The sequence below is a fragment of the Neopsephotus bourkii genome, unplaced genomic scaffold (genome assembly GCF_033783945.1).
Source record: "Neopsephotus bourkii isolate Nb327-2 ecotype Australia unplaced genomic scaffold, CSIRO-AGI_Nbou_v1 NB_1600, whole genome shotgun sequence".
Taxonomy (NCBI): Eukaryota; Metazoa; Chordata; class Aves; order Psittaciformes; family Psittacidae; genus Neopsephotus; species Neopsephotus bourkii.
The window spans coordinates 2,829,721-2,844,121 of record NW_026902076.1 but is presented as its reverse complement, the minus strand read 5'-3'; the positions used below and the strand labels follow the sequence as shown (position 1 = coordinate 2,844,121).

At 43.4% G+C, this 14,401-nt stretch overlaps 1 protein-coding gene across 4 annotated transcripts in view; it reads left to right on the top strand.

The window, feature by feature from the left end:
* Window positions 1-6,704: 6,704 nt before the first annotated feature.
* The window catches only part of TFAP2B (transcription factor AP-2 beta), a 29,002-nt gene continuing 21,305 nt past the window's right edge, over window positions 6,705-14,401 (top strand). Inside the window, exons 1-3 of one of the 4 annotated variants that reach the window (XM_061372245.1) lie at window positions 6,707-6,907; window positions 10,558-10,584; window positions 11,820-12,278. In XM_061372245.1, the coding sequence (XP_061228229.1) occupies window positions 6,827-6,907; window positions 10,558-10,584; window positions 11,820-12,278 (567 nt within the window). In that variant the 5' untranslated portion in view covers window positions 6,707-6,826. Of the gene's footprint in view, window positions 6,908-10,258; window positions 10,585-11,819; window positions 12,279-14,401 lie in introns of those variants that run through there. The other 3 variants (XM_061372242.1, XM_061372244.1, XM_061372243.1) reach the window with 3 other exon arrangements.

Here is a 14,401-nt window from a genome sequence, read left to right as displayed (position 1 = left end):
GTTAGTATCCACATAAACACAGCTAAATTAAATTAATAAAATGGAAATCTCCTGTATTTATGTCATACTGAACATTTAATAAAACTGAGACCTCCCTTTAACAGCTGCAAATTGCCTGTCCTTGATTGTGTAACTCTCATACATGGGGTTTTGTTTGGGAATGGGAACAGTAAACACATAGAAAGTGTATGTTTTATTCAAAAAAACAAGCCAATTCCAAATGTAGATCTCAGTATCCCAGCTGAGGAAACTAAAAGATATTCTTACATGTTTAGTTTAAAAATTTTAAGGGAAAATGTTTTGCAACTTTTCTGGGTGTTTTGTTTGGCTTCTAGGAGGAAGTGGGTTTAGAAAGGATTAATTCACTTTCAAGAAGTGGATGTGGACAGGAAGGATAACCCTGCAGCTGTGACAGCAGCTCCTGGGAGTCGCCAGACTCCCCTTTGTGTTGCAAAGGATAAATCTTGCAGTTGTAGATGGTGTACAAAAGTCTTTGGTTTAACATTGCATCACCTAACTTCTGCTTTTCCTGTCAATCATGGAAAGCCATGAAGTTATCACTCAGGATTCCTGCTCAAAAAGCAAAGGGAGTTTTGGATCCTAAAACAAGGAGACACAAGCCAGCGACACAGAGCTATCTAAGCTGATATGAAGGGACTGTAAGACATGGATAAGGCTTTATGCTCTCTGCCTTAGGGATCCAAGCACTTGCTTGAAGTTCACTACCCTGGTCTTAAATTGAGCATAAGGATTAAGAGATAGTGGTGTAAGAAAAAAAGCCTGGAACACTCTTTATTCTTGACCTAGGAGATCTGATAATCATTCCTGCTCCAGATCATTTGGAGTGAGTAGAACAGTTCTGAAAAAAAGGATGCATTTGTTGAGTCATCCCTTCACACTGACCCAAGGTCCAGGTCCATGTTGACATCATGTATCCAGGTTTCTTGTGAAAACAAAACCAAAACCAAAAACAGGTAGTACATAGGGATAAAACACTGAGAAATGAGTGAGGTACATAATTAAACCTGGGTACCAGAGTTCTTCTCAGTATAGTAATACAGATAACACTTGGAGGGGCTCACTTTTCCAAACAGTTAACAGGCTGTGTGAGTCTTGGCCCAGGACAAGCAGATTGCAAAAAACTGAACATGAGCCAGCAATGTGCAGTCACATCCCAGAAAGCCAACCTTATCTTGGTCTGCATAAATTTGGATTACTGCTATTGAAGACTGGTGGCCAAGTGAGCACAGATAGATGAGTGACATCTGAAATAATTTTTTATCATGATTAGACAAATCAGTGTGTTCACTTTTGGCCCCTTACTACAAGGACAACATTGAGATGCTGGAGTGCATCCAGAGAAGAGTAACAAAGCTGGTGAAGGGCCAGGAACACAAGTCTTATAAGGAGCAGCTGGAGGAACTGGGATGGTTTAGTCTGGAGAAAAGCAGACTGAGAGTAGAACGTATAGCTCTTTTCCAGCCTAAAATATTCTGTGATTCTATAACATAAAATAAAATAAAATAAATTCTCCAAATAGGAAATAGGGTTCTCCTCAACATGACTATCTTATCTTTCAGACTGTATCAGTGTGGCTTTACTGGCTAGAAGTGGATAATTGTCATTCCTAGCTCACAACAAACTTTGATGTCTTGTATCACGCTGTTTAATTTGTACCTCTCTGCTTCATCATATTTTAGAATACTCTCATCCTAAAAAAAAAAAAAAAAAACCAAATTCTTGAGATGTTGTTTTAAAATTTCTTCTTTACCCACCTATTCTCTTAAATTTCCTCCTCTCCACAGTTTTCCAGCCATTTGATGATTTTATAGTTGCTACCAAAACCAGCAGTGTCCTGTCTCTCAGCTGGAAATCTTTATCAAGGGTATCTTCAGTGTGCCCTTGTGGTAAGGACTGGGGTTTTCATACGGTCATGTCTGATTGTCCTAAATTCCTTTCTGTCATTCATCTCTTGCAATTCCTCACAATATCAAGAACCAAATTCAGAGGGGAAAACCAGAAAGAAAACCCAAGGTTTTCTGCAAGGCAGCAGAAATGCCCTCCAGAAAACTGACCAAATGTCTTTCTTACTAACAGAATTTGGGTCCTCCTAGCAAAAGTCATCTAAAGCATTTTTTGAGTTTGCCAAAACATCATTATAAACATGCTTTTTAAAATGGGAGAGAGACAGAGGCATCCAGCCAGCTGGTGGGATTTGTTTTGTGACTCTTGGGTTCATCATTCGTTACAAGGTTTCTCTGATGCAGAGCTTTTTTGCTCTCTTCTTTTTGTATAAATGGTTGCGAATCACAGAGAAGACTCTGCTAGCTGGAAATATCAGAAAGACATTTCTGTTCCTTCTCTTTACAGGTGGGTAGTACTGATGGTTGAAATGGTCGCACCAACCCTTTCTAGCTTGCCTGCACCTCTATGCATGATTGTATGATATGTATGTTTCAGAGACCTTTTTTCAGGGAAGATATTTCAGATTGAGTTACTGTCTCTGCCCTGTCCTCCCTGGCTGCAAGCAGGGGTTCAGGAAGGTTGGCAGCCCCAGGCCAGTGAGAGATGAGTTCTGATACACAGAGGTGACTCTTTCACCGTGATATTGGCTTTGGGAACAGTCAGAAAAGGGTTGTGATGAAAGGTGTCCAGGCAGGTCACCATTGATGGGAAATCACACAGAGTCTTCTCCACAGGGTTATTAAATGTAAAACAGGTAAAACACTGGTACAGGTTTCCCAGAGAAGCCATGGCTACCCCATACCTGACAGTGTTCAAGGGCAAGTTGGATGGAGCTTGGAGCAACCTGGTCTAGTGACAGGTATCCCTGCCCATGGTAGGGTGTTGGAACTAGATGAGCTTTAAGGTCCCTTCCAACCCAAACCATTCTATGATTCTCTAAAAAACCCAGGTTATGTCTGCAGACATAATAAGGAAACTAAATTTACCAGCAAATGATAAAGAAGGAAATTAGATTATTTTAAGAGGTGAGTCTTGCTATTATTCACAAAGAAAAGGTATAAAATGCACACCAAAGTGATGATTTTTGTAAATCCATGAACAAGCAGGCAGTAAATTTTAAGCTACATCTTGAGATACCTGCAATAGTACATGGGGTTTTTTCCCCCGTGAATTAAAATGCAAAGCTTTTTAATAAAAAACACTAACTTTTCAAACACGTGAAAACATATGGAAGAAAAGTGTCAGGAAAAAAAAAAAAAAAAAAAAAAAGCTACTTCACAAGAATAGGTACCAAACGCGTCCAAAAAGCCTGGGTTTTCAGTTAGAACTGTCAGGAACCTGCCTTTATACGAGAGCCAGCAGCAGAGGGCGCTAGGAAATAAATTGATTTCAAACAATAAGGATTTGCTAGGTATAGAGGAGTATAGACTTCATTACAGAGAACTAAGTTGGATTTACAAGGTAAAGCAGGACTTAAAAGTCCATTTCTGAATCAGGATCTTGACTAGGTGCAGTCAAAGTTTAAAATAAAATAAAAATCCTGGAACTGTCATATGAAACGAGAGGATGATAACTTGTTGAATTAAGATTAATGTTGGGGTTATTTTTTGGTTAAATCTCTCACCAAAATGGCCAACACGATGTTGCAGCTCCTCTATTAACATGACTATTAATAGACATTTGGTTGAGATGACTTGAATAACTGCATTTAAAAGTGTGGGATAAAAGATGGATTCTAATTCTAAGGTTCAAACACTGTTGAGAAAAAAAGTGTACTTAACAACCTGAAGCTGTATCCTAACGGAGGAAGCACTGATAATAAGCATAATTTCTAGTAAAAGAAACGTTTGATTGCTTGTAACTCCCAAATACAGGTACAGCCCTATGTGAGGGAGAGGGAGAGGCAGGAGCTCAGGTAAGGGAGCTGCTGCCGGGATGGAGCCCCATGAGAGGGCGCCGCTGCCCCGCTCAACGCCGCTCGGCGCCCCGCGCCCGGAGAGCAAAGCCTGTATCGCCGGAGAGGGGGGAGGGGGGAAGGTGGGTTTCCTCTAGCATAGGCAAGGCTGTATGGAGAAGTATCCTTAAAAAAACACCCAAATAAATAAAAAGTATAAAATATTCCCTTACTGCAAGGCTGAGGCTGTGGTGCCGCTGCCCAGACCCCCGCTGGAAAGCCAGGGTCTCTGGTTGGAAGAGATTGTAAAAGCAAGCCCCAAAACTGCTGGGAAACGGGTGAATTTCCCCTTTCCTTTTTTCTCCTTTTTTTTTTTTTTTTGCTTTGTTTTGTTTTGTTTTTAATTTTTTAAAGTAGAGCTTGCAGCGGTCAAACGGTCCGTTCTGAGTAGTCTTGCATTTTGCATCGAGGGTTTATTGTGCTTTTCAGGTATAAACTGATGTAAATCTTCCCGTTTGAAATTGGGTTTAAGGAATCTGCGAGAGTGAGGGGTGCAAAACAAACACAAAAAATGCAAAGAATCTTTGTTGTAAATGACCACGCGAGACACGTTTTTCATGTTTTGTGAAAGGAATGCAATAATAGTGGGATTTGAAAGTAAGAATTTATTGTCCATACCATTCTGCTACCAAAGAGCCAGGGGTCAGCAAGTCTATTTTTTGTTTCTTCTTTCTCGTTCCCTCCTCTCCCCTCCCCCAGCACGTAGAGCATATTTAATTCAGGGTGCCACTAAATTGTAAAGTATTAGCTGTCACGAAGCACATTAACGCTGCCCTGTGCCAACCTTCCAGGCCGTGACTCAAAGACTTTAACCAAAGTGATAGCAAACTGTCCCTGGTGTTTTTCTAAAATGGTCATTCAGAACTAGAGGTGCATGAGGGAGGGGAGGGAAGTAGCTGCATGGGTATCTCCTGCACGTCCGCATACAAACAGCATATACCCTTTCTCCTTTTTCAGGATTTGGTTGAAATTATCTGTCCAACCCACTCCAAAGATGTACCCTTTTCTCCTCCTCCTCTTCGTCCAGGCAGTGGTGGCTGCGCTGTGAAAAAACTCGCCTCTGCTTTAACAACTTTCAGCATCACCAGTGTCCAGCTGTTGTTCTAATACCTGGCTGATATTTGGCTCTTGCCTTTTGAGGGTCGAGTTTTCAGAAGATGTACCCTTTGAAATGAGGGGAGTGGGATGCTATAGAGGTTGAGAGAAAAGGGGATGAATTTATACTTTCTGCTTTAACTTAAGGCTAAAGCAAACAGAAAAAGAAAAGCCCACCCACCCCACCAGCCAACCAAAGACAGCCAGAAGTATCCCTTGATTAAGTTCTCCTCGTTTTCGAGGTTACATATATATATATATATATATAAATGTCTTTACTTGTGGGACCTTTGAAAGTACAAAAGACATTATGCACTTTACCACAGGATCCCATGCAGGTTAACAAAGATGTGTAGGAACCTTATAGACAGAGCTTGAAATTTCCGGAGACAGGACCTTGAATTTGGAAACACCTTCTTTTTCTCTGTCTTTCTGTCTGTGTCTTTCTTCCCCTCCCCACCCACACCCCACACCCCCACTTCACACACACACACACCCGGTGCATCAGCCCATTGCAAAGCTCAATTGTAATTGTTTCCTTTAAAAGGCAGAGATGGGTTCTGCTCGCTTGCAGAATAAGTCGCTTCTTTGCTGTACAACGTGTTTAAAAAAAAAAAAAAAAAAAAAAAAAAAAAAAGGACAATACAAAGGAAGGTTCGCCTGAGGAAAGGAATAAAAAAAAAAAAAAAAAAAAGAAAAAAAAGGTTAAAAATGGTCCAACTCCTCCTCTCCCATTTCAAACGGAGGGCTACCCGGGAGCCGCACAAATATCCATCCAACTCGTTTTAATCGTGTTCAGAAAGTAGCTAATTGCTATTCAAATGTGTGCGGAGAAGGGTTTGCTAAACTCCTCTTTTTTCCTTCTTTTTTTTTTTTTTTCTCCCAGAGAAAGTGTTTCCAAGTTATAAAATATACAGTCCAATTCTGAAGTGTAAGGCTTTCAAATTGAAATCATTGATAAATTTACTCCCTTTATATGTGCTTGAATGTGCTTGATGAGATGCTGCTTTGGTGTTTTACTACATATGGGAGGATAATTTCTGGACATGTAAATAAAAGCATATTGCATGTGGAGAAAAGCATAATATCTCGTTGTAGATGATGAATCGCCTAGTGCAGAAGCAACTTATTCTTTATTTTAATATAAATAGGATCAAAAAAATATTCCTTGATTTGTCTATTCTATCTATCCATCTATCTATCTACTTACCCATATACTAAAATAGCAGATATATGCACTATATAATATGTATATTTAATCACTGTGCCTGCACATATATATGGTAAATGTATAAATACATGAGCAAACATGTATTTATATACCCTCTTATATAAATTGACCAGGTTTGTATGTACACATACATATGTAACATGTAGCATATACGTGCCTACATATGTAGGAATATAGAGAATTTACATATGTAAATGTGTCAATTTATATTTGTCTGTACACGGGAAAAGTTATGTTTTCGGTGATATATGTGTGTATGTGTGTGTAAATGTATGTCTGCATATGTGCAACTGTGTATATGTATACATCTCTATATGCCTACATAGAAGTCCAAGTCTCTATATGTGTATATGTATATATCTAGTCACATATATGTCTGTAGATATATGTAACGATGTAACAGATAATGTTCTTTACTATCCGATTGAGCTAGAGTTCTGCAGCCTATTGTTTCAGACAACAGATATAAGTTGCGATGGAAGAGGAACGTCGGATTTGGTGTCTGTCCCCCATTTCCAATTATAGATGGATCATTACAGACAGAGAAGTACTGAGAATCCAGACATCTGCTCTTCACATGAATGCACTCACCTCCTAGAGAACAGCCTGCCATCATGCTCTGGAAACTGGTTGAAAATGTCAAGTATGAAGATATCTATGAGGTGAGTATATAATACGCATATAAGTAAGAGAGCATATGTATATTTAAACATATATATAGTATATAGATACAGGCATGTCTATATAATACACGTATAGCTATATATATACATACAGGCAGAAACAGAGACGCACACACCAACACACACAAGTATAGAGACGGGAAACCAAGAGTAAATGCTTAAATGCTTATTTATTTGCATCTTTGTATTCAGCATGCCAAGTCTTAAACTTTTTTTTTTTTTTCATGGAAAAGCTGTTTGATGCGATTTAAAACATCAAAGAAATGATCTGGAGGTTGGGATGAGGCAACTTATAGGCAAGAGTTTGGTTGTTTATACCTCCAATTAAATATAATTCGATTAAATATGGACATATGTCTAGGAAAAAAAAAAAGCTGAAAATAGAAGAGAAACACAATCTGGTGTTCAGGGACCAGATACATTTCTTTCTTTTATTTCTTTGTTTAATTTTTTAATTTTGCAATTCCAAGCTGGGCTAAAATTGATTTATGATTTTTTTCTTTTTCTTCTTTTCACAATCGGATGTGTCTTTTACGACTTTTTATACGTATATACCAATAGCTAAGATGTGCATGGATACATATATTCGCGCTCATTAAGTGGCACATACATTCTTTCACGTCTTTGAGTACACGCACCCGAACTGATACATTCAAAGGCAGCTCTGCATAGTCCGCGGACATAAAAAGTTGTGTGCTTTAGTCAGACTTCTTCGCTATTTTCGAGGCCAAATAGCAAAGCAGAGGGGGTGGAGGGGTGGGGGCGCCGAAACCAAGGAGCAAACACGGCGAAACCTTCCTTAATTTTGCACAGTTTCCTGAGCCGGATCTTTACTAAACGGGCTCCGCCAATGCATTTCTTGTAAGTTAACCAGAGGGCTGGATTTGCTCCAAATCTGGGGAAAAAAAACGACGTGTAAGGGAAGGCGCTCCGCAAAATTATATTTTAATTTTTTTATTTTTAATTTTGTTTTTAATCTGGCAGAGGCGTTTGCACGGCGATCGCGGGGTGGGGGGGCGGGGGGGAAGATTCTCAGAAGAGCGCAATCCGCTATCTCCAGCACGGAGGCTGCTCCGCGGGGAGGTGGCCGGGCAAGGATCGGGGACAGGGCAGAGTCCAGATTCCGGGCAGAGACCGGCTACTGGGCAGAGGCAGGGCAGGGACCGAGGACAGGGCAGTAGCAGGGACCGAGCAGGGCCGAAGCCCGTTACCAGGCTGCGAATTGGGCAGGCTCGTTACCGAGCAGGGGACAGGGACGGGGCAGGGTGGAAGCCGAATACCGGCCTGGGCGTCGGGCAAGAACAGTGGACCAGGCAGGAGCCGGTGACAGGGAAGCGGTCAGTTACAAGGCTGTGTACCATGAGGGGGCTGGGCAGGAACCGAGGACCGGGCACGAGCCAGGGACGGGGCAGAGCATGGGACCTGCAGGGAGCACGCCCGGTGTAGCGCCGTCGGGGCCCCGCCGGCCCCATCCCGTCGCTCCGCCGCAGCTCTCCCATCCGGGAGCTCGCTCACACAGCGGGGAAACTCACGGGCAAAGCAGAGAAAGAGGCAGAGGGAGGGCATGGTTCCCACAGCAGCAGCCAGGCAAGGAGGACGGGACGGAGGGGAGCGGGAGAGCGGCAGCCTGCCGCACCGGAGAAACGTTTCCATTCCCAAAAGCTGCCGTCAGGCTAATTGTCAACTGGCAAATCCCAGCATATGCAGAATGAGCACAGCCCGGCATGTGTAATGTCCTTGTGTGTGTGCGTGTGTCCGTTTCGCCGGCAATCACAGTCCGCTGAGCCCTCTCTTCTTTTCCCTCCCCATCTCCCGGCACAGCCCGGCCATTGTCTCTGCCTGCCCACAGCACCAAGCGACAAAACCTCTCCCCTTCCCTGCTTCGCCGGGGTTTTATTTCTCACCCTCCTTTGGAAGGGGATTTTGAAGCCTCTGTGCATTTTTACGGACACTCTTATTTCTAGACTGCCGTGGGAGAGAAGCTGAGCTGGGGAGCGGTTGGGTGGGATTTGGCTGTGGGCAGGGTATACCCGGACTTGGAGTGCGCCCTAAGACATTTTGTAACATGTAGCATTAAAAAGTAAAGACAAAATATTGTTTGGGGTTGTTTTTTTGTTTGTTTTTTTTTTTTTTTGGGGGGGGGGGTTGGTGGTTTGGTTTTTTTTTAGAGCTGAAGCCCTCTAGATCTATCTTTTTTAAAGAAAAAAAATGTTTCTTTTCTTTCCCATTAAATTGTTGCTTTCTCTTCTTTACAATTTATAATTAAAGTAGGGTTGTCTCAGCCACTTAAACTGAATCTGTTCTTAAAACAGAAGAGTGTGAGTGTGTGTGTGTGTGTGCGCGCAGCGGGTGGGGTGCTCTGGGAAGTGCGAGTCTATTTAGGAAGGAACGTAAGTTGAACTTTAACAGACATGGCAGACAGTCCAGTTGAACGGGTTCCTGCAACATCAAAAAGGCCTGATATCGCCTCTGGCTTTGCCTCACAACTAAAAATTTACCATCCTTTAAAAATCACTGCATACATTTTACATTTGGGTGAAAATCTGGACGTATAGGTACATATATTTTTATTTTTTCGTGTCGGGAAGGGAGGAACAGGATTCAGAAAAAGTGAAGCTCAAAAGCTCAACTTAGTGCAGATTAAAGTATTTGTTTGGCTTTTGTGAATAAATACGATCTGTAACATGCATCAGAAGGGCTTTATCTTAACTGTAAATAGAGATATATTACAGAGACTAAACATTTCTTCTTCCATTTTTTTTGCAAAAAACAAGGAAAGTGGAAGTTTAGGAAAGCCTGGTTTTCCTCGTTGTTTAAAAAGAAAAAAAAAAAAACACACAAAAAAAACCCCAATCTTACAAGAATAATAGCATCGAAGTCAAACAATTCCTCGTATTAGGAATGTATAATTAAATGTAAAAAAAAAAAAAAAAAAAAAAAGTGGGGGTTTTCTTCTTTTTCTTCGCCTCTAGCATTGTTTCCTCTCACTTCCCCGCTCCAGCCCCTCAGTTCCTTTCTGCATCTTCCTCCTCTCGAGTTCATTGAAGTTATGCCTCTTCCTTGCTAAACTTTTTCCCCCCTCTCCCTTTCCCCAGCCTCTGCTTCTGCCAGCCCCCCTCGTCTGATTACATCTAGTAATTCTCCACTGAATGAACGTCATTTACAATAGTAGGGGAGCTCTCGAGCTGGCTGCCAGCTTCACGCTCCATTTGGTCCTGCATTCTCCCTTTAAAGTAGTCGTGTAATATTAATAGTCATGAATATCAATTATTATGAGGCGGTGTAGAGAAGGAACGGGAGGAAGGGGTAGCGGAGCAGTCTGAGCCTAGGCTTAGGTTGAAGAGGATTGTATTTGGGAGCTCAAAGGGAAAAAAAAAGGGGGGGGGAACCCCAGAGAGGGAGGGGTATATCATATATGTAGATAAAGGTTTCTAGGCTCGGTTTGGGGGGTATTGGTCTTTTTTTTTTTTTTTTTTTTTTGATGGATAGACTTCGAAGTATCTCAAGCTGTTCTCCTGTGTCCAACACGGCCCTTTGCAGATCTCCTTGATATTTTTCCCCCCTTCAATTATTAGCACTATTACCATTATTTTCTTTTTAGCTATTACAAGACTTTTTTTTATTTCCAGATGTTAGTCCACACCTATTCCGCCATGGTGAGTTTGGATCCATGTTGTACTAGAATTGCATGTTCTCTCTCTCGATCTGTTGTCTCTCTCCCTCTCTCTCTCTTTTTAAACGCCTTTGGCTTGGTAATTTAGCACAATAATTGGAGGAGGCTTGCAGCTGCTTCTCCCTTTTTGCATTGTGTGTTCTCGATTTGAGCAAGGGGAGTTTGGGGGGAGAGCAGGGAAAAAAACACAACTTTTTTCTTCCCCCCCCCCTTTTTTTTTTTTTTTCCTAAGCGATGTGTGCCATTGCTTGTGGGGGTTTGAGCTACACTTGGTGGAATAGATATTTTTCTTGTTTACTTTTAGCCTCGCAGCTTCAGCTCGATGGAGTTGAACAAAACTCTTCTCCCACCTTTTCTCCGAAGCCTCCACACCGCCACACACTCTCCCCCCCCCCCCCCGCCCCCGGCGCCCCACACACCCCAAAGACTTTTCATTACAATTGACCCCCACCCCATTTTCCGGAATAGAATATTGGGAAAGGAGACAAAAGACACTGGAAATAGCTGGAGAAATCAGAAATCACAGAGACTGGATTTGTTCAATACTGGTGTTTCTTTTTTTTTTTTTTTTTTTTTTTTTTTAAGGAGTGGACTCCCTTTATACAAAAAGCCCCCACGATTTTTTTTATTCCCCCCCCCCCCCCAAGTGTTTTTTCGCACAACTTCTTTCCTCGGAGTCCTCCAAGAAGTGCAGCTTTCTTTTTGGTCTTTTCCAAGTGAAGATGTGTTGGTGATTTTCAGGACTTCAGCAGTGAGAACAAACAGATGTTTGGAAACTTTAGGCAGGACAAGGGGTGGGCTGTTTGGAAGGATGGGTGGTTTGGGGTTCTCAATATTTTTAATTTTTTTTTAAATTTGGGGTTTATTTGAGGAGATGCTGGAAGGGGAATCGTATTACTGGACTGAAGTCACGAATAATAACTGCATATGGAAGACTCGTTCTACATTTTTAATTACGACATTTAGTATTTCTCCCTCAGACAGATCCCCCTTACCCCTCCTTGATACTTACTGGGAACAGACACGGTCTGGGTGGGAAATGCTGGGACAGTCCTAACCCTTGGCAGAGGAAGGAAGGAACATACCTGAAACCTGGTTTACAACTGGTTGTATTTATAATTTTTTTTATTTTGGGGTGGGATTGTGCTCTTTTATTTTATATTATTACCTTTTAAAAGTCCTCTCTTTTTTGTTGCTTTTATTTTATTCTGCTCGTAGGACCGGCATGATGGAGTGCCCAGCCACAGTTCCAGGTTGTCCCAGCTGGGATCCGTCTCCCAGGGACCCTACTCCAGCGCTCCTCCGCTTTCTCACACCCCATCCTCGGATTTCCAGCCGCCTTACTTCCCACCCCCTTACCAGCCTCTTCCTTACCACCAAAGCCAGGACCCTTACTCCCATGTGAATGACCCCTACTCTCTAAACCCCCTGCATCAACCCCAGCAGCATCCCTGGGGCCAGAGGCAGAGGCAAGAGGTGGGATCGGAGACAGGGTCACTGCTGCCGCAGCCTCGGGCCGCCCTGCCACAGCTCTCAGGCTTGGATCCCAGGAGGGACTACCACTCCGTGAGGAGGCCAGATGTCCTGCTCCACTCAGCTCACCATGGCCTTGACTCCGGGATGGGGGACAGCCTTGCCCTGCACGGCATCGGGCACCCGGGGATGGAGGAGGTCCAGGTAAGGCTCCGCGTTGCATTCTCCTGGGCCATGCAGATGCCTCCCATGCTAAGAGGCCCCATCCCTCGGCTATAAATCATCAGTGAGGGGCTTACAGTGATATCGGTACAGGCTACCATCCTTTTTCCATGCTGGGATTATAATCCACCTACTCCCCGTCCTTCACGTTCTTTTTATTAGTAGTATTAGTATTATATAGAGAGAATTTGTTTCACTGCTGTCACGCACCGGCTCTGCTTTGCAAATCGAACATTACCCTGCAAACAGAGAGCAGGGGAAGGCAGACATACTTTAAATATTCCACGTGTTTCAAAAGCTGGCAAAGTTTAAACCTGGCTTTTCAAATTCAGGTTATTTTCCATGCAATATCAGTTTACCCCCTCCCTTAACCTCCCCAACCAATTTCCTGCCGTTCAAGGATTTTGATGAAACTGTCCAATTACTACATTTTTCATCCGGGAGGGAAAATATAAACAAAACCCAAACCAAAAGCAATAACCGGTCATCAAGAACAAGACTTGAAACACTCACTCCCCACCCCCCTCTTTTTTTAAGCATAATTGGTAGGGTAGCACTGCTTTTAAATAATTTGATTCCCTCTTTTGGGTAACAAAGGAGTTTCAGCGGGCTGAAATCACAGTATTTCTCAGCTTTCTTCCATCCCACGCGAAACTCATCAGCATGTGTTATTTCCTAAAAAAAAAACCCCACCCCCAAGCAGACCCACAAAGGCACTTAACAGCTTCGGTACTAGGGGGTGGGGGGAAGGGTTTGCACCTTGCTGGAGCAGGGTATGGCCAAAGAGGGGGATTCCGAGACGCAGGAACTCAGAAGCCAGTTCCTGTATTAGGCTCTGCTAGTAGGGATTTGTGAGTTCCCCTCCATTCTTCACCTCCCTCCTCCCCAAATTTAAGTATCATATATATATATATATGCATATATACACTTGGGATAAACAAACGCTGGATGAGATACGGACTTCAAGGTTACAGAAACTGGAAAAGAAAGGGGAAAAGAAAGGAGAGGAGTCTGAGAAGGTAAAACCAGCCGTGAAAAGGATCCTGCTGAACATGACAAGGACAGCAGCAGAGGGGTGGCTGTTTGCCTTGGCTTGAGCCTGGTTTTAGGACTTCAGGGGAAAATCTCTGCGATTTGCTGGGTCAAAGTGCTTTAGAAATAGAAAGATTTTGGCTTTGCTTCTGTCTCCGAGCTCGTCAAGTCGCTGGTTTCTGCGGGTTTCCAAGCGGGTTTTGAGAGCAGAGGGCATCCCCTCCTCCCTGGGGCTCGGCTTCCAACCTCGGCTCAGCCAAACCGCCTAGGGGGTCAAGTCGAGCTTTACCTCTGTGAACATGTCTATCTTTCTCTGGATAGACGTTAAGTACTGTTTGTGCTTTCGTATTTACACTTTCCCCAAAGAAAAGCTGGTGATTGTTGTGAGAAAGAAAGAGATGAGGGGAGGAAAGGGAGAAGAGGTAAAAAATATAAAAGGCAGAGGAAACGAAAGGAGAGAGAAAGAGGGGGAAAAGAGAAGGGGGAGGAAAAGACAGAAAGAAGCAAGGGGAAGAGAGAGGGAAAGGGGAAAAGGTGGGGAGAGACAGGGAAAGAAAGGGACAGAGACAGTGAGAAAAGAGAGAGAAGAGACAAAGGGTAGGGGAGCAGAAGAGATGAAGAGGAAAAACAAGAGAGAAATATAAAGAGTGGGGAGAGAGGAAGGGGATGAGAGAGACACCGAGAGACAGAGAGAAAGCGAACAAGAGAGAAAAAAAGGTCCTACTCAGCTCAGATAAGCTGTCCTTCCCTTTTCCCGTAAAACATCCCCGCTACGGGCAGCGCTCAGCATCCGTGGAAAGTGCCTCCCCCCGGCCCCCGCCGGCCCGGGCAGGTGATCAGGCTGGGATCGGTCTGGAAAAGGGATGGAATGAGGATAGGGATGGGACTGGGCAGGGGCAGACGTGGCCGTGGGCCAGCAGGCATGGGGCTCCTGTTTTGGGGTTCTGAGGCCACTGGAAATCAAACAGACTCTTCATTTCTAAAAGTTTGGTCTCAGGCCGGGGGAAGAGGGAGAGGAGAGGAGAGGAGAGGAGAGGAGAGGAGAGGAGAGGAGAGGAGAGGAGAGGAGAGGA